This window comes from Scyliorhinus canicula, chromosome 11, assembly GCF_902713615.1.
Source record: "Scyliorhinus canicula chromosome 11, sScyCan1.1, whole genome shotgun sequence".
Taxonomy (NCBI): domain Eukaryota; kingdom Metazoa; phylum Chordata; class Chondrichthyes; order Carcharhiniformes; family Scyliorhinidae; genus Scyliorhinus; species Scyliorhinus canicula.
In genome coordinates, this window is record NC_052156.1 from 57105284 (window position 1) to 57130657 (window position 25374).

At 45.0% G+C, this 25374-nt stretch overlaps 1 protein-coding gene across 3 annotated transcripts in view; it reads right to left on the minus strand.

Moving 5' to 3' along the window:
• tmf1 (TATA element modulatory factor 1) overlaps window positions 1–25374 on the minus strand; it is a 61444-nt gene that overhangs the window by 10911 nt on the left and 25159 nt on the right. For 2 of the 3 annotated variants that reach the window (XM_038810619.1, XM_038810622.1), the window contains exons 10-15: window positions 24089–24245; window positions 22941–23133; window positions 8229–8298; window positions 8056–8148; window positions 7744–7863; window positions 2318–2470 (exon numbers count right to left, since the gene is read on the minus strand). In XM_038810619.1, the coding sequence (XP_038666547.1) occupies window positions 2318–2470; window positions 7744–7863; window positions 8056–8148; window positions 8229–8298; window positions 22941–23133; window positions 24089–24245 (786 nt within the window). The remainder of the gene's footprint in view (window positions 1–2317; window positions 2471–7743; window positions 7864–8055; window positions 8149–8228; window positions 8299–22940; window positions 23134–24088; window positions 24246–25374) is intronic. The other variant, XM_038810621.1, reaches the window with a different exon arrangement.

The following is a 25374-nucleotide window of genomic DNA, read 5'->3' on the forward strand; positions in this document are numbered from 1 at the left end:
TCACTGTCAGGTCAGATTACCTGAAGATGCTGGGGATATGGTTCGGAGCAGCTGGGGCATGCACCAAAAACTGGGAGGAGCGCATTGCCAAGGTAAAACAGAAACTGGGCTTGTGGCAGCAACGCTCCCTCTCCATTGCGGGCAAAACCCTGGTCATCAGGTGTGAGGTACTCTCGGTGTTACTGCACATAGCGCAGGTCTGGCCCATTACCCAACCCTACGCCGCAGCAGTCACCCGGGCCATCTTCAAATTCATCTGGAGACCCAAGATAGATCGTGTCCGAAGAGACACCATGTACAAATCTCTGGATAAAGGTGGGAGGAACGTGTCCAACGTCGCCCTCATCCTGATGGCCACCTTTTTGTGCAGCTGCATCAAGCTGTGCGTGGACCCCTGGTATGCAAACACCAAGTGTCACTACATACTGAGGTTCTACCTGTCCCTGGTGTTACGAAGGATGGGCCTGGCCTCATTGCCGCAGAACGCTCCAAGTAGTTGGACCGTGCCGTACCACCTGTCCCTTGTGGAAACATTTTTGAAGAAAAACACCTTTGACCACAAGGCAATGAAGCAGTGGTCAGCACGTAATGTCCTTGAGGCCCTCAGGGAAAAGGAGACTGTGGAGGAAGTTGGATGGTTCTCTGAGCAGACTGTCAGAGTCATCTGGCAGAACGCCTCATCACCAGAACTCTCAAACAAGCACCAAGACCTAGTTTGGCTGGTGGTGAGAAGGGCCCTCCCGGTCAGAGTTTTCATGTACACCCGAAGGCTCAGCACCGTTGCACACTGCCCTCGGAGTGGCTGTGGGGGAAATGAGACGGTCACCCACCACCTTGTGGAATGTGCCTTTGCAAAGAAGGTCTGGAGAGAGATGCAGTGGTATTTGTCAAGGTTCATCCTGAGCAGCTCTGTGACACAGGACTCTGTGCTCTATGGGCTGTTTCCAGGGACACACACCGAAACAAACATTAACTGCTGCTGGAAGGTCATCAACTCGGTGAAAGACGCTCTTTGGTCTGCCCGTAACTTGCTGATCTTCCAGTGCAAAGAATTGTCCTTGACCGAATGTTGCAGACTGGCCCATTCCAAGGTCCAGGACTACGTGCTAAGGGACGCACTCAAGCTTGGGGCAGCTGCCGCCAAGGCGCAATGCAGAAAGACCACTGTGTAAGGTCTTCCAACATATGTACACCGAGGGGTGGGTAACAGTGTAAAACCCCCCGGTCTGGGTCATTAACACGCCAATGTATAAAAGAAACATGACAATGTAAATATTTAAGAAAGAATTGTAACGTAAAGAGGGATATGTGTGTAATGTCATCCCAATTGAATGGAAGAAAGTCAAGGGAATGTGTAACTTTGATGGAAATGTACAGTCAAGACAATTCGAAATGTTCTGTAATGTTTATTATAGATTTTATGAATAAAGTATATTTTTTGAAAAAAAAAACTGGTCTCCACAAACGGGGACCAAACAGAACCGCACTTATGGGGGTCTCCCAGGTGCATGCCCTTTGAGCAAGGTGGTACTCTGACCATGCTGTTGCCACCTGAGCATTCTGGCACTGCTAGCCTGGCACTGCCACCTGGGTGTCAGCCAGGTATTGGCAAGGTGCCCAGTTGGCACTGTCAGCTGGCAGGGGCCAGTTGTTGTGCCCTGGGGATTCAGCTGGAGGTGCCCTGTGCATGTGTTGGGGGAGTCCAGGGGTCGGGGACTCTCTCAGGACTTGGGGATCTCTTACTGCACTGAGGAGCTCCTCTTGACTTAATGTCTGAATGACTTAAGAGTGATCTAGACTCAAAACGTGAGCTTCATTCTCTCTCCACAGATGCTGTCAGACCTGCTGAAATTGTCCAGCATTTTCTGTTTTTGTTGTTAGCTTCAAAGACAAAATGTTTGCCCTGGAGATTTTTAAAAAGCAGGATTGAGCAAGATGCAGCTGAGTGTCGCTGGTGGGAACCACACATTTATTTTGATATTCCTCCCCCCAAAAAAATACTTCATTCATGCAATTTATAAAAGTAACTACAAAACATTCCAACTTGAAAATTACAAAAAGTGCCATAAAAATTGACTTGTCTCCATACAGTATGTTCCACTCCTAGGTGCCTCTGTACAATTGCAATTTTCTTGATGTTTATAATATTCATTCCATGTCAGGATACACTCCAAGGGCAAAAACATTTCAACATTGTAGTGAAACTCAGCATAATTGTTACTACAGAGCTCAGTCAAAATGTTGCAAATTTGTAGGCAATGGTATACTAACCACTTTCTAGATGTCTTCATGCATTAATCACTTCACTGTCACCTACCTGCAACTGTACAATTTCTCCTTCTCTTTGCTTCAGCTGAGACTGCAAATTTTCAAAGAAGCTTGATCCTGCTCCCATTCTCAGGGCTTCATACAAGTTGTTACCACTAGTTGACGTCGTCATCGTTGAAAATGAATGTTCAAATGAATCATCCTATAAAATGTACCTTACAAGTCAATATTCAAATATTTAATGTTCAATTATTTGTAATGTATCGTTACTCAATTAGCTTTTCATCAGAGACTGCATTCTTTGTCAGTTCAGAATCAAAGCAATTTATTTTCACTTAGTTCTATTTCATTGTTGTTCAAACAATGGATTTTTGAACAGTCTATCTTTTGGACATTTTTCACTTAACGAATGTTTACTCTACACATACATGAAGGGATATGACATATTTAAGAAACACGTTGCATCCTTTTTTTTCCTGCAGAGTTATGCCGCCCTTAATATTTCTATCTTTCCTTTTCTTCCACTTTTCTCAAGTAAAATAAAATTTCAGCTCAATGTTTCTTTGCTCTTTCTTTTGCAATATTTTCCTTCCCTTTCTTCGTTTTAACATACTTAATTCCACTTTTGTCACTCTTCTATCTTTAGGTTTCTTTTCTCCTCCATTTTTCCTCATTCATGTTTCATTTGATCGAGTCGCTTCTGCTATTCATTAGTCTGGTTTTCTCTCTATTTTCATCCTGTTCCACACTTGTTTTAAGAAATTGTTTGATTTTTAATGTACAAACAAAAGTCCAAAGGCCAGATAAACAGTGGATAACTTTTAAAGAGAGAACTGTAGCTAACAGTAAGAATCTACAAGTGTTAGTATAACATAAAGAAAGAAAAATATCATCCCAACACAGTACAGCACTGGAAAATATAGTGACAATGATACCAGGACTAAAGTTTCAGTTGTCACCCAGCTGTTACAATTGGTGGCAGAAAGCTGCCACTGGATGCCCAAGGATATGGACCCCAGCATACATTAAGTGCTGTGAGAAAGGAATCCTGGTTTGGAGGTGTGGGGGGGGGGGGGGGGGGGGGGGGGGGGGAGCAGGAAATGCCTGTAGAAAAGGGCCAGAAGGAGCAGGAGAAGTTAAAACAAATGTACAATTTATTCTTCTATTGCAGGCTGTAGATTTTATATGGTGATGAAGTCTCAGGTTAAAATGGCAAATCAGGCCCTTGTAATGTAACTGAAACCTGGGCCAGAATTCTCCAGCCGTTGCGATTCACTTTTCCCGCCAGCAATGCACCCTGCGCATGGGTTTCCCGGTAGTGTGGGGTGGCTTCAATGGGAAATCCCATTGACAAGAGGCGAGAGTAGAGAATCCTGCTGCCAGCGAAAGACGCTATAATGAACTCCAATTGGCTTTATTGGTTGGCCAATTGGAGTATGAGCTCCCTCAATGATAGCTCATTGAGGGGGCCCATATAATCACCTGTGTAGGCTTTGTGAGCAGTCTTAAGTTGACTGGACTGCTAGCAGCACTGTTTGTAGCTGCTCCTGTAATATCATTATTGTAAATAAATATTGGTGTGGTGACGGAACTCCTGCCTCCCGTGGATTACTACAGATGCGCTAAGTTACATGTGACTGGGGAGCTGGACAATCCTGGCCCTGATCTGCATATTTAAAGAGAGCCTTTCAGTCTTGTAAATATCCTTTCCGCCTGCAGTTTAAAAATGCTGTCAGCTTGATCAGATTGCAAAAGACTAAGCAAATCCTGGCTCCATTTTAACTGCACACTTCCTTAGTTTCTGCTAGAACTTTGTTTTTCAAAGATATACTTTATTCATAAAATTTTTTTAAGTTAATTACAAAACATTTCAACTTGAATATTACAGGAGTGCAGTAAAATTCACCTTTTCGTCATTCAGCATGTTCCATATTGAGTGCCTCAATACTCTTGATATTTACAACGCACATTTCATGTCAGACATACAGCTCCAGAGCCAAGCATTTCAAATTGATTACAAGAAGTGAAATAGAATTGAGTTTTTCTCCACACTGCATGTTGCATTCTTGAGGTGCCTCAATACTCTTGACATTGGTGTCCTGCTGGATTGGTAGTTAAAATTTACTGCGGGGATTTTCTGCACCCATTATTGTCAGGCGGGATTGGCGACAGGAGTGGAAAATCCTGCTAGAGGCCCAAATCACGTTTCACGCCGATGTAAAGACATGACAAGATTGATATTTGTATCACTTAGAATTAGAATACTTAAGTGATTATTATGTGTGTTTAATAAATCATTGTGCGGCTGCACCAACATCAGTGTATGCATATTATTGTGGCATCACAACAATATCTGTTTCTATCAATGTTGCAATAGTAATTTCAAACAGGCTAGAAATGGCAAGATCAATACCACTGTGTTTTCTCCACTGTGCTAGGATTCTACCAGCAATAGTCAAACTGATTTCATATACTGTTAGATTCTGGGAACTAGTTACCAACATTTCTGCTGCTAAATCTTGTTTACTCAAGATCACCAGGTGACTCTTCCTCTCAGTTTTACCATTGTCCTCTGCCAACAGGCTATGGAAAATTAATTTAAATGGATAATTGCAAAATGTTTAGTTGCAGATTTTAAACATTAAATTTAAATATAAAAAACTGCCCCAATCTTGCAGTTAAATTAAAATCAGTAAATCAGTTAACCTATGCAGCCTTTTAATCACAAATTATTCAAAACACTGTTAAAACTATTATTTCACTTATGCAAATTCATGCAGATTAGCACTAACATAGATGAAGCAAAAATAAGTCAACTGCCCCAATTTGACGTAGAGCAGCTTCACAGTATCCAAACGTGTGAAACAAATAATGAGCTGAATTGTTGATAAAGAATTACAAGCATTGATGCCTACAGTCAACATTTTAATGTTGGATATTACTGAATCTCCCAGTAGTTTGTGGGTGCACATTTATGCTGCCTCACTACACAGTTACAGATCATGTTTTCTTCATTTAATGTTTTATCATTATTGAAGAGGCCAATGCGACACCACCTGCAAATGTAACAAGCATTGCAGTTAAATATGGATATTTCTGCAACGGATTGGAGGTGAGCAGTTTTCACTGTATTCTGAAATTGAATGCAATAACATGATTCAATGATTTCAGGCATTAAATTATTGACTGCAGGCATGGATGCTTGTAGTTCTTTTTCATCAACAAATCAGCCCATTGTTTTTTTCAGCTGTATTGATCCACCTATGTCATAGGTTCAAAGCCAGCCCACTCGCTTGTCAATTTGCCTGGTGTGGCATCAAAGTTCTGACCGTAGATATTATGCCTGGTAATCTCAGGTTAATTCTTCCACTGAGCACACCTCTAACATTGCTTGACAAACTGTCAAAGCTACGGAAATGGGCCTAAAGTTCCATGTCATCTGAAATTGCTCCGTAAAATGTTTAATATTGATAATGCACACCCTGCTGATATCACAGAGCTGAATCTTCCCTCTTTATCCCTTTTGAGCATTTCCTGGCCCTGTCAGAAGTAAAGTTCAGAGGAGAAAGAAATCCCTCATCTACCACAGAGAGATATTTCCCTCAGTTGAAGGAAGTAATCCGAACATAACCAATTACTTTAAGAATGGCTCAGGACAGCTCCAAGAGTATTGAGGTACTGCCACCCTAACGCCGATGAGAGGGCTGGAAGGGAGCAAGTAGTGTTCCAGATGCACTTTAAGCACCCGCTGTGGATTTGATGTCCCCACCCCCACCCCCAAATGTATGCGATTTCCTGCCCCCACCCCCCCCCACCCCCCCCATGGCACTTCAACTGGGATGAGTTAGTTTTTGGGCTTTTCAAGTTTCCCCATACATAAAAGGGCTGTCAACATGTCCCACCAGTCTCAACTGATTGTATATTTTGGCAGCTTCCTCCCTCATCCACCAAACCTCCTGGAAGAGTTTGTTGGTGCTGAGGTATATAGGAATATAGGAACACGCTGCATTGAGGACGCGGGTTCAATCCTGACCCCGGATCACCAACTGTGTGGAGTTTGCACATTCTCCCATGTTTGCGAGGGTCTCACCCACACAACCCAAAGATGTGCAGTCTCGGTGGATTGGCCATGCTAAATTACCTCTTAATTGGAATTTAAAAAAATAATCTTTATTGTCACAAGTAGGCTTACATTGCAATGAAGTTACTGTGAAAAGCCTCTAGCTGCCAGATTCCAGTGACTGTTCGGGTACATAGAGGAGAATTCAGTATGTTCAATTCAACTAACAGTACGTCTTTCGGGACTAGTGGGAAGAAACCGGAGCACCCGGAGGAAACCCACACAGACACGGGAAGAACGTGCAGACTCGGCACAGAAAGTGACCCAGCCGGGAATCGAACCTGGGACCCTGGCTCTGTGAAGCAACAGTGCTAACTACTGTGCTACCTTGTTGCCCACAATAGTTGAATACTCTAAATTTATTTTTAAAACTTTTTAAAAAGGGGGTAAAAAGGAATATAGGAACAACAGTAGGCTAATCAGCATCTTAAGCCTGTTTTTTTGCTTTAGATTTAGAGTACCCAATTCATTTTTTTCCAACTAAAGGGCAATTTAGCGTGGCCAATCTACCTCTCCTGCACATCTATTGGGTTGTGGGGGCGAAACCCAAGGAAACACGGGGAAAATGTGCAAACTCCACACGGACAGTGACCCAGAGGCGGGAACGAACAGAGGACTTTGCCGCCATGAGGCAGCTGTGCTAACCACTGTGCTACCATGCTGCCCTATCTCAAGCCTGTTCTGTCATTCAATGAGACCATGCTCTGTAGCTTAACCCCATTTCCCTATCTTGGTCCATGTGCCAGAATATCCCTGGTTGGAAAACATTTTCAAGTTCAAATTTCCATATCCCAGAACATCCCTGGTTGGAACACATTTTCAAGTTCAAATTTAAAATGATTAAAATAGAATTTACTGTTTTTTCTCTCAAGGATTTCAACCACACTTCCACCACCCTACATGTGAAATGCTCTCTAACATCTCTCTTGAGTGACCTGGCTCTGAGTTTAAGGTTATGTTCCCTTGTCTGAGACACCCCCATCAAAAGAAAAGACTTTTCTTGCAATTCTATAACCTCAATAAACTCACCCCTTAACCTCCTATATTTGCACGGTGGCACAATGGATAGCACTGCTGCTTCACAGCGCCAGGGACCTGGGTTCAATTGGGTGACTGTCTGCGTCAAGTTCGCATAATCGCCCAGTGTCTGCGTGGGTTTCTTCTGGGTGCTCCGGTTTCCTCCCACAGATGTGCAGGTTAGGTGCATTGGCCACGCTAAATGCAATCTCTTAACCAGGTTAAATATGGACCCACAATTCAGGTAGCTTCTCTTCATTGCTCCCTGTCCACATCACATTTGTTCATCACTATCCTTCATCCCTCAAAAACACTGCTGTATAATTGGGTATACCCACCTGTGAGTTGATGGAGGCCTGCAAGGATGCCATCTCAGCACCGCTGACAGAACTAGATCGGGAGAGTGTTGGAGTACTTGACACCGGCTCCAGCACCTGATTAGTAAACAACTTCCGCTCCTTTGGAAGAAACACAGAACTAGTGAGACGGCAACAAAATACATATGAAACTTGAAAAACAATGGAAGTCAGGTATGGTCCAAGCAATTTATGTCAATAATTGCTATTCCAAGTAAAGACACAGCATACAATCATCAATTAGATATACCAAATGTTTATTCTGATCAGGATTTAAAAGGTTCAATGTAATACCTTCTCTTTTAATGCATCTTGTGCAAGAATTGCTTTTTTCCTTTCCTGCTCAACTTTCAACTTCTCCATTTCTAACTGATTAGTCAAGGCAATCTAAAATGAGAAAAAATATCATGAAAAATACTGAGAGACTCTGATCTAGCTGAATAATCAAATCGATTATTTTTTTTTACCTTTTCTTTCTTTGCTTCTTCAAGGGCCTTAATGTATTCAGTCTTCAGATTGTCGAACTCCACATGATGCCTGAAATTAAAACATATTTTCGAGAAATGCTAATTATTTTACTGCATACGTGACTAGTAAAAGAAAGCATGATTTATCTTCTTTAATCTAGACTTTACAAATGTACAAGATTTTTAATTTTCTGACTTGGAATCCTATCTACCTGTATCTTTATGTCATATAAAACATCTTGCACTTACTTCAGTTTGTCACATTTTTATGTCAACTTTGTACCATTATTAATTGCTACAACTACATTTATAACAGGCTTTGCCTGTGTAAATTCTTCACCCTGCAATTACACAACCCAAATATCAGGTAGTTTTTCTCCACAAATCACGCAAAAATTTTCAAAAGAAGACTTCCAGTGACGGCGGGCGGGATGTAGCCGCACACTGGAGGGCTCCCGCTCGGGAATAGAATTTTTGGGGTTTTAACGCCCAGTCCCAGGGACAATGGAGGCTGAGAAAGTTGTAAGTAGGCACAGTGAGGAGAAATGTCCAAGTTTGGGAAAAAACGGCCACGGAAAAGGGGGTTAATGAAAGTCCGCCGGTGAGTGGAAACGTCAGCGCGGGAACTGTAAGGAAAGCGGAGGCTGGGGCACCAGGGGAGGCTGTATTGCTCACGGCAGAAGAAATTACCAAAGGTGATGGCCATGGAACTTGAAAAACAGTTCACAAAGCACATGGAAGCGATGAAGAAGGAGGTGGGGGTGGTGGAGAAGGCGATTGCCCCGGTGAGGGCAGCAGTATCGAGCGCAGCGCGAGCAAGGTGAGACACTGAAGGAAGTGGAAGAGGCACTATCGCAGCACAGTGCTCAACTCACCTCGATGGAGAAGGAGCTGCGGAAGGTGATAGAGGGTCTGCAAGCCAAAATGGAAGACCTGGAAAACAGATCCAGGCGGCAGAATCTAAGGATTGTGGGTCTACCCGAAGGGGTGGAAGGCCCGAGGCCAATGGAGTTTTTGCCACGATGTTGGCGGAGCTATTGAGGGAGGGGGACAATCCCTCTCGATATGAACTGGATAGGGCTCATCAGTCATGGAGGCCTACACCAAAGGCGAGTGAGCCGCCAAGAGTAGTAACTGTTTGTTTCTGTAGGTACAATGTGAAGGAGAAGGTCCTGCGCTGGGCAAAGCAGAAGCGGGTGGTGCAGTGGGCTGGAGCTGGTATGCGCATAGACCAGGACTTTACAGTGGAGCTGGCAAGGAGGCTGGCGGCCTCCAGCTGGGTGAAGAAGGCACTGTACATCAGCAAGGTGCAGTGCGGCACAGTGTATCCAGCTAAGTTGAGGGTGACCTACAAATCGAAGGACTTATATTTTGGGATGGCGGAAGCGGCAGAGGAGTTTGTGAAGGCAGAAGAACTGTGGCAGAATTGAGAAATGGGACTGAGAACGGGTCTCGTACCGAAGTAGCCTCATGTAATTTTATTTTTTCACTGCATGCTGGTGTATGTACTAAATTAGTCTACACTGTATATTTGGACAAGGGACTGGGTCACGTGGGGTAATGTCTAATTAATTGTTATTGTTTACAAGAGGAAGTGGAGGGGAGGAGTCTGGGAGGGGAATGGAGATGGTCTCCAATTCATGGGTGTCATTCATGGTACTCCTTCGAGGATTGGACGGCATTGAATATTAGGGGGAGGGTTGGGGGGGTGGACTATATATGTCAATGGTGACCATAGGCAATTCCTGATTCCTTTTTCTTTTTTCTTTGTTGGGAGGTTTTGTTTTATTTGATGCTTATATTGTCAGATGGATCACTGTTTGCGGGCTGGTGGGAGGATGGGATCGTAGTTGTTAATAAGGGGATTGACATTGTATTCGTTACCGTTTATTGATTGTTGGTGGGGTGTAAATTTTGAAGAAAATGGAGAAAAAATGTTTTTTTTTTAAATAACGAAAATAATTTTGATCGATTTCCAAAATGACATTAAAAAAAATTGTTTTTATTTTTTTAAAGTGCTTATTTCACAAAAACAAAATTGAATTAATCTCCCAGATTTCATATGTGTCTCTTAATGCCTTAATTGAATTTTAAGTCTCAGCATCTTCAAAATGTATGAGTTATGCCCAGACATGGACTGAATCTGGATTGTGCAATCTGACCACACATAGATGGAATTTTATGCTCCCCTTGGGAGTTAACTAGGAGGCAGGTTTGGGGTATATAATGGGGGCAGGAAGGTTTGGTGTCCAAAGCTCATCACCTTCCCAAATCATTCCAATTTGATCTGGGGCAGAAAGGTTTGAGAAAGACTTTCCCACCTGGAGGCTGCTTGAGGTCTTTAAGTAACCTCGTCATCCTGCCACCGCTGGGGAAAAGGGTCCACATCATGTGGGCAAGTCTCCAGGTAAAGCCTAGCGGGCATGCCTGTAGCCTGCAGGGATTTGTCCCTCCTTCATGGGACCTACTAGCAGCAAAAGAGGGATCCAGAAGTCAACCCATGTCCTTTCCACTGAATTCTCTCTCGTTCCTTTCTGGGACCTTCCTGACTGGCCCCACTGATTCTGCCCCACTTACCGGTGTTTCAGGACACTAGTGACAATTCACATCCATATGCCTACTGCAGTACTGCCTATGGCCACTGCACCTGGTGGCACTCCTGCTTGGCCAGCAGCTCTGGGAAGGAGAAAACCACCCTGCAAGAGAAATTTCCCCCACATGACCTGGGAACCCCAATAATAGTCAGCAGACTACCTAAAGGAGCTCCCGGATATAGCCATGGTATGGTTGCCACCAGCTCTCCAGCCAGTGAAGGGGCCCACTGCTGCAACCATTAAATTCTGCTCCGAGTACTTAATTTTATGAGATGCCAAACCAGCAATACTTATTTTTAAACAAACATTTTATTGAGGCATTTATAATTTTGATATTTTAACACATTAACATTCTAAATAACAGAACGATTCAACACACGCAAAAAACCCACACGAACATACCCAACTTCCCCCCGCCATAACTCCTAGCTACCCATACCTTAGATTCCCCGTCCCTATTCTTCACTTCCATGCCTCCTCTCCGCCCCCCCCCCCCCCCCCCCCCCCCCCCACCTTCTGCTGACAGTCAGTTTTCCTTAAATAAATCGATGACCGGCTGCCATCTCAGTGCGAACCCCTGTATTGAACCCCTTAAAGCGAACTTAATCTTCTCTAGCCTGAGAAACCCTGCCATGTCACTAACCCACATCCCCGAATTTGGAGGCTCCGACTCCCTCCATCCCAGCAAAATCCGTCTCTAGGCCACCAGGGAGGTAAAGGCCAAAACGTCGGCCTTTCTCCCCCACTGGGCTCCCAGATCTTCCGACACTCCAAATATTGCCACCTCTGGACTAGGAATCACCTTCCCTTCCAGGACCTCTGACATGACATCTGAGAATCCCTGCCAAAACCCCTCAGCTTCAGACACGTCCAAAACATATGTACATGATTCGCCGGACTTCCCCCGCATCACCCAACCTGTCCTCCAACTCCTCAAAAAACCTACTCATCCGGGCCACAGTCATATGAGCCCTGTGGACTACCTTAAACTGGATCAGACTGAGCCTGGCACGTGACGAGGATGCATTGACTCTTTTCAGGGCCTTTTCCCATAGTCCAACTCCCCTCCCATTCATCCTCCCACTTCCTTTTTATCTCCCCGATTGGGACCCCTTCCCCCTCCATCAATTCCTTATATATTTCCGAGACCTCCCCCTCTTCCCAACCCGTTTTAGACATCACCTTATCCTGCAGTCCCCTTAGAGGGAGGCGAGGGAAGCTTGCAACCTGCCAAATCAGCAATACTGATGGAACATTTTTCTTTATTTTCAGTAATTTATTCCCATTTAAAGAGTACATTTCAAAAGCATCATACAGATAAAAGGGGCTGGATTCTCCGATTCTGTGGCTATGTCCCCACACTGGCATGGGAATGGTGGTGTTTACGTCCCACAAAAATGGCGTAAAACGGCCACTGATCCTCTGTTTAGCTGGGGGCTAGCATGCCGGCAGTATAGAGCACCCAGCTCTAGCTGCCGATACGGCCCGGAGAATTGCCGGGTCCGTGGCTACGCATGCGCAAGGCGGCAGCTTGCAGTGGTGACGACGTGCCAAATGACGGCGGCCACTCGCGGACCTGGTCCGCGGAATAATGCGCCGCCCTCTTTGGTTGGCTCGCGCGCCCAGGTCCATTCACCCCCCCCCCCCCCCCCCAAGTACCCCCAACGCCTGATAAAAGTCCCAGAGCCTGCGGATCAGCCTTCCCCCAACTGTGGCGGCGCTGGACTGAGTCTGCAGCCGCCACGTCAAGTTCACGACAGGATAGAACCATGAGAGACTTACGCCATCGGGAACTCGGCCGGTTAGGGGTGGAGCATCGGGGGGGGGGGGGGGGGGGGGGGGGGGGGGCGAGCCTCAGGCAGCGTCCTGAGGTAGTCGCTATGTCGCATGGCGTACACGCAGAGTACTCCGCTTTGTTTGGAGGGGGTGGAGCATCGCAAAAGTGGCGCCGCCCCCAATTTGGTCAGAAACTGTGATTCTCCTGCCGAACACCGAACGCGATTTTGGCGTCGGGGACCGGAGAATCCAGCCCAAGATATTTGAGTTGCACCTATTTCAGAGAGAAAGATAATGATAGTTGGCTGATTATAGTTTTTATTCTGCAAACTAAAGTGTTAGTCTGAGAAAGAGAGAGAAAGCAATATAGTGAGAAAGTATTTCTTCAAGTTTATTCATTTTAAAACTTTTAAACTTTGAAGACAACCAGTAAACCAACTGTGTTTTGTTGTGTTACTGCCAGCATGGGTGAGAAAGCAAGAAATGAGCTGACACAGATTTTCCTAATTTTAATTTGACTTCTTTTAAATTTAAAACCAAGAGAGAAAACGGAAATATAAAGGACAAGAGAAGGAAGGAATCAAGTTTTTGCACGGGTAATTTAATCTTTTGCCACTACATTTGGGGATAGTAGCAATGGATAGAAGCAATGGATGAAAGATTATTAAACGGGATTATTATTTAAACAATAAAATATTAAAGCATGCCGCTGTGCAGAGAGACCTGGGTGTGCTAGTGCATGAGTCACAGAAAGTTGGTTTACAGGTGCAACAGGTGATTAAGAAGGCAAATGGAATTTTGTCCTTCATTGCTAGAGGGATGGAGTTTAAGACTAGGGAGGTTATGTTGCAATTGTATAAGGTGTTAGTGAGGCCACACCTGGAGTATTGTGTTCAGTTTTGGTCTCCTTACTTGAGAAAGGACATACTGGCACTGGAGGGTGTGCAGAGGAGATTCACTAGGTTAATTCCAGAGCTGAAGGGGTTGGATTATGAGGAGAGGTTGAGTAGACTGGGACTGTACTCGTTGGAATTTAGAAGGATGAGGGGGGATCTTATAGAAACATTAAAAATTATGAAGGGAATAGATAGGATAGATGCGGGCAGGTTGTTTCCACTGGCAGGTGAAAGCAGAACTAGGGGACATAGCCTCAAAATAAGGGGAAGTAGATTTAGGACTGAGTTTAGGAGGAACTTCTTCACCCAAAGGGTTGTGAATCTATGGAATTCCTTGCCCAGTGAAGCAGTTGAGGCTCCTCCATCAAATGTTTTTAAGGTAAATAAAGATTGTTTTTTGAAGAATAAAGGGATTAAGGGTTATGGTGTTCGGGCCGGAAAGTGGAGCTGAGTCCACAAAAGATCAGCCATGATCTCATTGAATGGCGGAGCAAGCTCGAGGGGCCAGATGGCCTACCCCTGCTCCTAGTTCTTACGTTCTTATGTAATGGGTGAGGTGAGGAACAAGGGGCTAACAGTATTGCAGCACAGTCGCACAGTGGTTAGCGCTGCTACCTCACGGTGCCAGGATTATCAATTATTGAAGATGTTGCAACAGCAGTGGAGTCGCCAACACTAAGGGCATTTAAATGGTCATTGGATAGACATATAGATGGTAAGGGAATAGTGTAGCTGGTTTCACAGGTTGGCGCAACATCGAGGGCCGAAGGGCCTGTACTGCGCTGTAATGTTCTATGTTCTATGTTCTGCTCTTCTTGAAGAAGTATGAATTACCATGGAGACCCAACAGATGGCACCACTGAGGCTTTTTATGCAAAGCTGAATTAAAGGGGCTGGTAATTGCATGCAATTTTGTTCAATATTATAGGAATTCAGTTTAGAATTTATTTATTTATGTAACCAATACAAATCATATCTGGACAACATTTTTCTGAAAAGATAAATTGTTTCCAAACAACATTTTTATTTCATATACATCATTTAACAATGCATTTATGAAGTAACAATGTTCAGAAGCCTGTTCAATTTTGGTCCTTCTCACCCAAGGTGATGGAGCGAGTACCTTATGCCATTCAACTGAGATCAGCTAGTACAGCACAAATCGAAATTGAGATCTATATGGGTATATAATTTACCTACTCATCTGGTAAACGCAGTTTTTGGGGAGCAACAAAATAATTTTAATCAAAATCAGTCTTTAAAAACTACTGTATGATAATTTGTAAAATGAATAACATCCATATACTGTATCTCTTTTTAGAGGAGTGGTCTGGCAATCTCCAGACTAAAATATTTATTTTGCTATAGACTCTCAATATTCCTATCCGGATGTCTTATTTTATTTTCCAAAAATGTGCTTTATTCATAAAATTTAAAAATACATTACCTAATAGGTCAAATTTGACATTACATAAAGTGCATTCTGCATTACAATCAATTTCTTTCATCACAGTGTGTAGCATTCTAAGTGTAGTGAAGCACCTAAAATACAGATTATAATGACAACATATATTTTGTGTTAAACAGCCTTGGGAGTAAACATGGGTTCCTGACTTTCGGTGTACTATGGAGGCAGGCTCTTAGACAGTGGCGTAACCCCACTGAGCTGTTGTGGTGGCTGTCCCATGCCTCAGTATGTCCGTTGACAAATAGCCCAATGATGTCAAACAAATCATGCAACAGTTGATATTGCTCCTCAAGTGACACGAATGCCACAAGAACTCAGGACATATTCAACAATGAAATGAAATGAAAATCGCTTATTGTCACGAGTAGGCTTCAATGAAGTTACTGTGAAAAGCCCCTAGTCGCCACATTCCGGCGCCTGTCCGGGGAGGCTGGTACGGGAATCGAACCGTGCTGCTGGCCTGCCTTGGTCTGCTTTAAAAGCCAGCGATTAGCCCAGTGAGCTAAACCAGCCCATCTTCATCATAGATAGGATATTTTGGATGTCCAATAAATGTCAAGATTGGCAAAACGATGAGTGAAACCCACGCAGACATGGAGAGAACGTGCAGACTCTGCACAGACAGGGACCCAGCCGGGAATCGAACCTGGGACCCTGGCGCGGTGAAGCTACAGTGCTAACCACTGTGCTACCTTGCTGCCCTAATTACAGATTATATGAATAAATTGATGTTCCTCTGACTAATATTTTTACGAATTATTCGTCAGGATACCACTTTACTCTAAATCTTGCGCTTAAGTACATGGCATAGGGACACTAATAAATTTTGATAAATTTCTTCACAAAATGAGAATTCTCTCCCATATAGTACTTAATGAAAACAGATTTTTTTCCCTCCCAAAAAAGTCAGTCAATAGTAAACAGTCAAGTACTTAATAACATTGGGGTTATCATAGTCACAATTTAAAACATATAAATTGGGAGTAAGCCACTTGACCGCTCGGATCTGCTGTGCCATTCAACAGAATCATGGCTGATCCGATTGTAACCTGACCTCTACATTCCTGCTTACCCACAATAACCATTCACTCCCTTGTTTTAAAAATTTTTTTTAGAGTATTAATGGTGTCCAGCGCTGCCACAGTCGGGGCGGGAGCCGTTTCCGCTGGCAGGGGGGCTTCGGCGGGGGCTGGGGTGGTCCAGGGGTGGCAAAGGTGGATTACAGGGGCGCAGTTTTTAGCAGGACGGGTCTGCGCGCAGCCACCACCATGTTGTACGGCGCCACAGACTGCCGCCATGCACGTGCGCGGCCACGGACCCGGCCATTCTGTGTCCGTATTGGTAGGTAACATAAAGCAGCTGCTGGTCCCCCACTGTATGGAGCATCAGTGCGGGGGCGCCGCCGACATTTTGGTCGCAAGACCAGACGCATCCTCCAGACATAGCCGCAGAATCGGAGAATTCAGTCCTGTGTTCTCTCCCTCTGGAGCTGAAATCGATCAGTTTTACGATCCCCTTAGCATCGTAATGCAGGATGCAATTCAGTGTTCAACGGCACGCAAATTTATGCATGGTGTGGAATTGAGGGATTCCCAGGGAAATTCGCTATCGGGCCGCCATCATGAGCCAAATGCCCGATAACGAAGTCCCGCAGCCGGTCACCCCCCACAGCAAATCCGCCCTCAACCCCCCCCCCCCCCCCCCCCCCCCCCCCCCGGTCACAGCAAACCCTCTCCCCCCAGATTGCCTGGGTGCCCTGCCCACCCCCAGGTACAGGGGTGACCTGCCGTTCCCCCCCCCCCCCCCCCCAAAAGGAACCCTGAAGTATAGGGACTGCCTCTCGCTCTCAGAAAAAGGACCGCAGTCTGGAAGCTAAATAGCAGTCTAGACAGGGGCAATGGGAAGCATTATAGCTGTACTACTTACCTTGCAGCTCCACATGTCTCCTGGAAGGAGAGCAGCTGTGCCTGCCTCTGGTTCCCACAGATCCATTAGCTGCAAGCCAATCATAGCCTTCTAGTAGTGGTTTATGATGAACAGCTGCTGCAAACCATCTGCAGCTTTGATCCATTCTTATCCTTTCACGGTTCAGTGGCCTAAGTGGTGAAACTCCAATGTTTGTAAACATTGACCACAGCAAAGAGAGGTAAGTGCAGTGAAATCAAACACTTGAGTGCTTGGAATACACTGGATGCTTGGAATACACTTCCATCTCAGAAACAGATAAGATAGGATTCTTAAGGGGCTTGACAGGGTAAATGCTGAGTGGAAGTTTCCCCTCATGGGAGTCTAGGACAAGAGGGCATAGTCTCAGAATGAAGGGGTGCCAATTTAAGACTGAGATGAGGAGGAATTTCTTCTCTAACGGTTGTGAGTTTTGGCACTCTTTGCCACAGAGAGCTGTGGGGGGAGAGTCCTTGTGCATATTTAAGGTGGAGTTAGATAGATTCTTGATCAGTAAGGGAATCAAGTATAACAGGGAAAAGGCAGGAAAATGGAGGTGAAGAACATTGGATCTGACATGATCCTACTGAATGGCAGATTGGGCTCGAGGGGCCAAATGGCCTACTCCTGTTCCTATTTCTTATGGTCTATATCCAAGTCATTTATATAATTTTATGATCCCAGCTGATGTTACTGTAAAAATGTCGCCACGGCCCCAGAGGACCATAAGCCGCTTTTGAGAGCTGACTGGTGGTGATTTAGGGTCACCACACCTCAGGCGAGGGACAAGTTTTATGAACAACCTTAGCCGGTACGGAAATTGAACCCATGCTGTTGCCGTTGCACCACGTCACAAGCGAGCAGTCCAGCCAGCTGAGCTAAGCGACACCCAAATCAGATTTCAGGATGGAACCTGGCTTGATAGATCCAAACTTTTCTTTTTTCAAAGTGCTCTTCTATACTATCTTTAATAATGGTATCTAGCATTTTCCCTCTGGCTAAAGGTGAGCCAAATGGTCTGTGGTTTACTGTTTTCTGCCGCACTCCCTTTTTGAATTTTCCAACTGATGGAACAATCCCCAAATGTAGGGAATTTGGAAAATTAAAACCAAAGCACCAACTACCTCACTAGCCATTTCTTTCAAGCACTAGGATAACTGCATCAGGGCCTGGGGATTTGTCAGCCCGAATCTCCAACAATTCGTTTAACACCACTTTCTGGTGATTGTAATTGACCAAAGTCCCTCCCTCCCTTCCATTTCTGGGATGTTACTCGTATCCTCTATAGTGAAGACCGATGCAAAATACCTGTTCAAACGGAGAACACAGCCTAGATTTGCTTGCATTTGTCATACTCTTAACATAAAAGCAATAAGTAAAAAATCTATGAATTGGATTGTTATTAAGCTTACTGAAATTTATATGCATCATTAATTCTTAAGAATGGAGGGTCAATGAGATCAGTGAATATACATAGATCATTAAAGTTGGGAGCAGCGGTGGAAAAGACAAAAAGGAAATGGAAGCATGCATTTAATATTTAGTCCTTGGGTGAAGGAGCTAAATTGGAGAAAGGCTAATTACAACAATACTAGACAGGAACTGAAGAATTTAGATTGGGGGTGGCTGTTTGAGGGTAAATCAACATCTGGCATGTGGGAGTCTTTCAAATGTCAGCTGATTAGAATTCAAGGATCAAGGTCAAGTATGGTAGTTTTGGGAACCATGGATAACAAGGGACATTGTGAGCCTAGTAATTCGCAGGTCAAGAAGGCCGAGAACAGACAACGCCCTTGAAGCATATTAATAAAGTAGGAAGGAACGTAAGTATGGAGTCAGGAGGGCTAAAAGGGGTTATGAAAAACCTTTGTCAAACAGGGCTAAGGAGAATGCCATGGCATTTTATACATATGTAAAGAGCAAGAAGGTAGCCAGGGAAAGGGTTGGCTTACTCAAGTGCACAGGATCAAGTCTATGCATGGAGCCAAAGGAAATGCGTGAGGTATTAAATGAGTACTTTGCATCAGTGTTGACCAAAGAGAAGGACTTGGTGGACAATGAATCTAGGGAAGGGTGTGCGGATAGTCTGGGTCAAGTCAATATCAAAAAGGAGGTGGAGTTGACGTCTTAAAAAACATTAAAATAAATAAGTCCCCAGGGCCTGATGGGATGTACCCCAGAATACTGAGGGAGGCACGGTGGCACAGTGGGTAGCCAGGTCCCAAGTTCAATTCCCTGCTTGGGTCACTGTTTGTGTGGCGTCTGCACGTTCTCCCCCTGTCTGCATGGGTTTCCTTCGGGTGCTCCGTTTTCCTCCCACAAGTACCGAAAGACGTGCTGTTAGGTGATTTGGACATTCTGAACTCTCGATCTGTATACCCGAAAAGGCGCTGGAATGTGGCGACTAGGGGCTTTTCACAGTAACTTCATTTCAGTGTTAATGTGAGCCTACTTGTGACAATAAAGATTATTATCATAGGCAAGGGAGGTAATTGCTGGGGCCTTGACAGAAATCTTTATATCTTAATTTGCTACAGGTGAGCTCCCAGAGGACTGAAGAATACCAATGTTGTTCCTTTGTTTAAGAACGGCATCAGGAATAATCCAGGAAAGTACAGGCTGGTGAGCTTTACGTCAGTGGGAGGGAAATTATTGGAGAAGATTCTTAGGGATAGAATTTACTCACATTTGGAAACAAATGAACTTATAAGCGATAGGCATCATGGTTTTGTGAAGGGGAGGTCGTGTCTCACTAACTTGATTGAGTTTTTGAAGGAAGTGATGAAGATGATTGATGAAGGAAGGGCAGTGGATGTTGTATATATGGACTTTGCCTTTGACAGGGTCCCTCATGGCAAACTGGTACAAAAGGTGAAGTAATACGGGATCAGAGGTGAGCTGGCACGGTGGATACAGAACTGACTTGGTCATAAAGCTGGTGTTGGAAGACTTCTTACTTCGGGGGGGGGGGGGGGGGGGATTAAATGCAAAAATTAAATGTTCCCGTACCAGCCTCCCCAAACAGGCACGGGAATGTGGCGACTAGGGGCTTTTCACGGTAACTTCATTTGAAGCTTACTTGTGACAATAAGCGATTTTCATTTTATACATTTAATTCCCCCCCCCCCCCCATCTTATCCACCTTTCCTGCACCTTTTTCCTCTTTGCTTCCCCCTTCCCCGCCCCCCAACACCTACAGTCTATCCTCTGATGTTAGTTTCCCTGCTGTTTGACCTTTCACATCTTTTGTCCTCTCTGGGGACTGCCATTAATACTCTTTCCCCTTGGTATCTGTGGCCATTAGCACCCGGTTTCCCTGGGTTTCTGTGGCTATGACTCATCTTTCATTCCTACTCCACAGGATAAATATTTCCAACTTTCTCTGTCTGTTAGCTTTGACAAAGAGTCATCGGACTCGAAACGTTAGCTCTTTTCTCTCCCTACAGATGCTGCCAGACTTGCTGAGATTTTCCAGCATTTTCCCTTTCATTTCAGATTCCAGCATCCGCAGTAATTTGCTTTTCTCCACTGAAAATGGCAACGCAGGTGGATAAGGTAGTCAAGAAGGCATACCGCATGCTTACCTTCATCGATTGGGGTAGTGAGTATGAAAATCGCAAGTCATGCTGAAGCTGTACAGAACCTTAGTTAGGCCATATTTGGAATATTGCATACAATTCTGTTCGCCACACTACCAGAAGGATGTGTATGCTTTGGAGAGGGTAGAGAAGACGTTTACCAGGATGCTGCCTGGTCTGGAAGGTATTAGATATGAGGAGAGGTTGGATTACCTCAGATTGTTTTAACTGGAATGACAGAGTTTGAGAGGCGACCTGATAGAGGTTTACAAAATTATGAGTGGCATGGATAGAGTGGATAGTCAGATGCTTTTACCCAGGGTGTAAATGTCGTAAGTACGTTAAAGGTGCGAGCGGGAAAGTTCAGAGGACATATGTGAAACAAGTTTTTTTTTAACACAGAGGATGGTGAGTGCCTAGGATGAACTGCTGGGGGTGGTGGAGGAAGCAGATATGATAGCGACGTTTAAGAGGTATCTTGACGAATACACGAATAGGATGGCAATAGCAGGATACTGACTCCAGAAGATTTTTGTTTAGACAGGCATCATGATCGGCGCATGCTTGGAGGGCCAAAGGGCCTGCTCCTTTGCTTCACTGTTCTTTCTTCTTCATACAAGAACACTTAGTCACAGAATCCCAACAGTACAGCAGGAGGCCATTCGGCCCATCAAGCCTGCACAAACCCTCTGAAAGAGTACTTCACCCAAGCCCACTTCTCCACCATATTCCTATAACGTAACACATCCCTGGATGCTAAGTGACAATTTAGCATGGCTAATCCCACTAACCTGCACATCTTTGGACTTTAGGAGGAAACCGGAGTACTGATATATCAGAAAGCAAGCGATGCTGCATTTGGGTACACCATAGTTGGGGGCATTACATGAATTATGGGCACCATATTAGGCTATGGATTTTTGAGCCTTTTAAAGGTTACAATGAAGAGTAATTAGAATGAAACTGGGAGTAAAATAATTTGAGGGTTAATTCTGCATTTCACACTCCCAACCACAGTGTGTGAGGCTTTGTTGGTAAGTCTCGTCTTTGCATCAGAAGGTTGTGGGTTCAAATCCCACTCCAGAACTTAAACACAACAATTTAAACTGATAGTCCACTGCAGTACTAAGGAATTGCTTCTCTAATAAAGGTGCCACCTTTCAGATTGAGACATTAAACCAAGGCTCTGTCGTCCCCTTATGTGGACACAAAAGATCCCATGTCACTATTTTGAAGTACAGTAAGAAGTCTTACAACACCAGGTTAAAGTCCAACAGGTTTGTTTCAAACACGAGCTTTCGGAGCACGGCTCCTTCTTCAGGTGAATTCAGTGATTCACCTGAAGAAGGAGCCGTGCTCCGAAAGCTCGTGTTTGAAACAAACCTGTTGGACTTTAACCTGGTGTTGTAAGACTTCTTACTGTGCTCACCCCAGTCCAACGCCGGCATCTCCACATCATGACTATTTTGAAGAGCAGGAGAGTCATCCCCGATGTCCTGACCAATATATTTCCCTCGATTAACTCACAAAAACAGATTATTTGACCATTATCACACTTCTGCTTACAGGAACTTGCTATGTGAAAAGTAGCTTCCACGTTTCCTACACTGCAGCAGTGACTATAGTTCAAAAGTACTTCATCGGCTGTAAAGCACTTTGGTACTTTCACTGGTCATGAAAGAACCTAAATAAATGAAATGATCCTAAATTAATCCTAAATGAACCATAGCTTCTGAGCTCCAGGGCGTCATATTTGAGGCGTCTGCAAAAGATGCGCTGAGGAATCTCCCTGGGTGTTTCAAGTTAAGGTTTGCATGGCAATTGCCTGGGAAGTGCAAACTTCCCATGAGCAATTTTCTTGCACTAGGAAATATCCAAAAAGGTGATTTAACTCACAAACGTCGGATGGTTCAGATAGTGTTACATCAATAGTTATCCAGAAAATGTGAGGAGAATTAATACCACTTCAAGTTCCTGGGTAACTATTGTACAGACTCACAACTGCCCCTCATAGGACTCTGCCCCTGCCCCCCCTCTGGACTCCCACTCCCTCCGACTAGCCTCCCCAACCCCACAGGAGACACTCCCACCCCCAAGGGACTAAACCCAGACGGGAACTCACAGGGTACCCCTCATGCCCCAAATGAGGACACCCTTCCTCCACCTCCCCACCCCGGGCAAACCCGACTCTCACCGTTACCCACCCCCCCCTCTCCCAAGGACCCACCTGACACCCGACTGCCTCCTCCCTCCACCTCTAAACACTTGGCCTGACTGCTCCAGCGCCCAAACCCCCAAAGCCTTACCAAAATTAACTCCAAGGTCAATATCATTAGATATTTAAACAGAAATTATTTTAAATCCAAAGTAATTCTCAGTTAGTTTGCTATATGGTCTCTTTCTATGCTGCAAGTTCTGCAATTGTAAATTGGTCATGAAGTTTTCAATTTACTCACCTGTTGCTTTCATCTTCTGTCTTCTCAAGCCTGACTCTCTCAGACTCTAATTGAACTTGCAGCCTGCTCTTCTCCTTACGCAACAAGCTGTTTTGTGAATCCAATGAGGAGACTTGGGTTTTAAGAGTGAGAAGCTCTTCTGAAACCGACCGTTCCTTTTCCACAGCAGCAGCAAGTTGGGCTTGACCATCAGCTAACATTGAAAAATTAAGATTTGTTTTGTGAAAAACACAGTGGTTCAACAGCTCTTGGGTTACAGTTGGCTTCTCTTGATAACTAAGCACATGGAGGAGAAATGGTGGCATATTGGTAATGTCACTGGCCTGGTAATCCAGAGGCCCAAGGCTAATGCTCTGGGGACATGGGTTCAAATCTCACCAGCTGATGGAATTTTAAATTTAATTAATAAATCTGGAATTGAAAGCTAGTCTCAGTAATTGTGACAATGATACTATCATCGATTGCCGTAAAATCCCATCTAGTTTAGTAATGTCCTTCAGGGAACTAGATTTCAGCCACTGAAGCTGTTTTGTGATGACCATCAAGATTTATAATGGCAGATGCTTATTGAACAGTTTGAGAAGCAAGCAGCACTGCATACTGATAACTTTCACTCCATCTCACAGTAACAAACTTGGAAAGCTGCAGTTGAAAGTCTGGGTCTGAATTTCTTACCAGTACACAATGACTGGAATTATGAATATATATGTTAAGCATGCCACTTTAACATATGAGGAGCCCCACAGAAAATATACTGGTATTCTACAAATTTTTACTTCAAATAATAATAATAATCTTTTAATTGTCACAAGTAGGCTTACACGAACATTGCAATGAAGTTGCTGTAACAATCCCCTAGTCGCCACACCACGACGCCTGTTCGGGTACACGGAGCGAGAATTCAGAATGTCCAATTCACCTATCAAGCACGTCTTTCGGGACTTGTGGGAGGAAACCGAAGCATCCAGAAGAGACCCACGCAGACACGGGGAGATTGTGCAGACTCCGCACAGTGACCCAAACCGGGAATCAAATCCGGGTCCCTAGCGCTGTGAAGCAACAGTGCTAAGCATGTTTTGCTGGTAAATAAGTTCAAGATTCATATGCGAGACATATAGCCAGAACTTTCATAAATATTTAATCCTTACCTAGCCGATTAGATAGGTTCTTTTCCAGTTTTTCCCAGGATGTTGATTGTGCCACAAGCGCCGCCTGCAGGTTTTCAATCTGTCGTAGCAATGGTCTGCTTGCAGATGTAACACTTTGGCTGAGCTCCTGGTTGCGATTATCTCCTTCCTGAAGTCTCTGTTAAAAATTCATACCAGTTAAATCTTTAGATTAAATAGTATTTTAATCCTCCTCAACCTAAACAAAAGTGGAGTGACATGCATTTACATTTACAAGTAATCAAATTACATTCATTTCTTAGGAAAAGAATAAAAGCAGCAGCAAGAATCTGTACTGTGTCAGTCTTAGGCAAATATTGTTTTCAGATTCATGTGTACAGATAAGATAGACAGCTACTTCACTGCTAACCATGGGCGGGATTCCCCACTACCCGGCGGGGCAGGGGGTCCCGGCGTAGCGGAGTGGCGCCAACCACTCCGGCGTCGGGCCTCCCCAAAGGTGCGGAATTCTCTGCACCTTTAGGGGCCAAGCCCTCACATTGAGGGGCTAGGCCCGCGCCGGAGTGGTTGGCACCACGCGACTGGCGCCAAAACCGGCCCCAACGTCCTTTGACACCTGCCCCCCCCCGGCGTCGGGGCTAGCTGAAAGGCCTTCGGCGGTTCGCGCATGCGCCTGTGCGTCAGCTGCCGCTGGCGTCACCACCGGCGCATGCGCGCTGGGGGATTTTCTTCCGCCTCCGCCATGGTGGAGGCCGTGGCGGCAGCGGAAGAAAAAGAGTGCCCCCACGGCACTGGCCTGCCCGCCGATCGGTGGGCCCCGATCGCGGGCCTGGCCACCGTGGGGTCCGATCGCCCCCCCCCCCCCCCCCCCCCCAGGAGCACGGGGGCCCGCTCGCGCCGCCGCCACCAGAGGTGGTTCAAACCATGGCGGCGGGAGAGGCCTCTCAGCGGCGGGAGAATCGCCGCAGGGGTCGCCGATCGGCAGGGCGTGTTTCCCGCCCCCGCCAATTCCCGGGTGGCGGAGTATTCCGGCCACGGCGGGTCGGGATTTTCGCCGGCACCGGACGATTCTCCAACCCTGCGGGGGGTCAGAGAATTTCGCCCCATATTTCTAAAGTTACTTTGTTTCCTAAATGAAAATCAAACAGCCACCGAGGAGCACTGCTAGAGATCATGAGAAGTATTTTTTTCACATTTGGTCCCTCCCTACGCTTGAAGGCATAAGAGACACAAAGAGCATGGCATATGAATACTTGATATTAAAATGTTTTAAAGTTCCACCTTGATGACAGAGGTATTTTATGTAT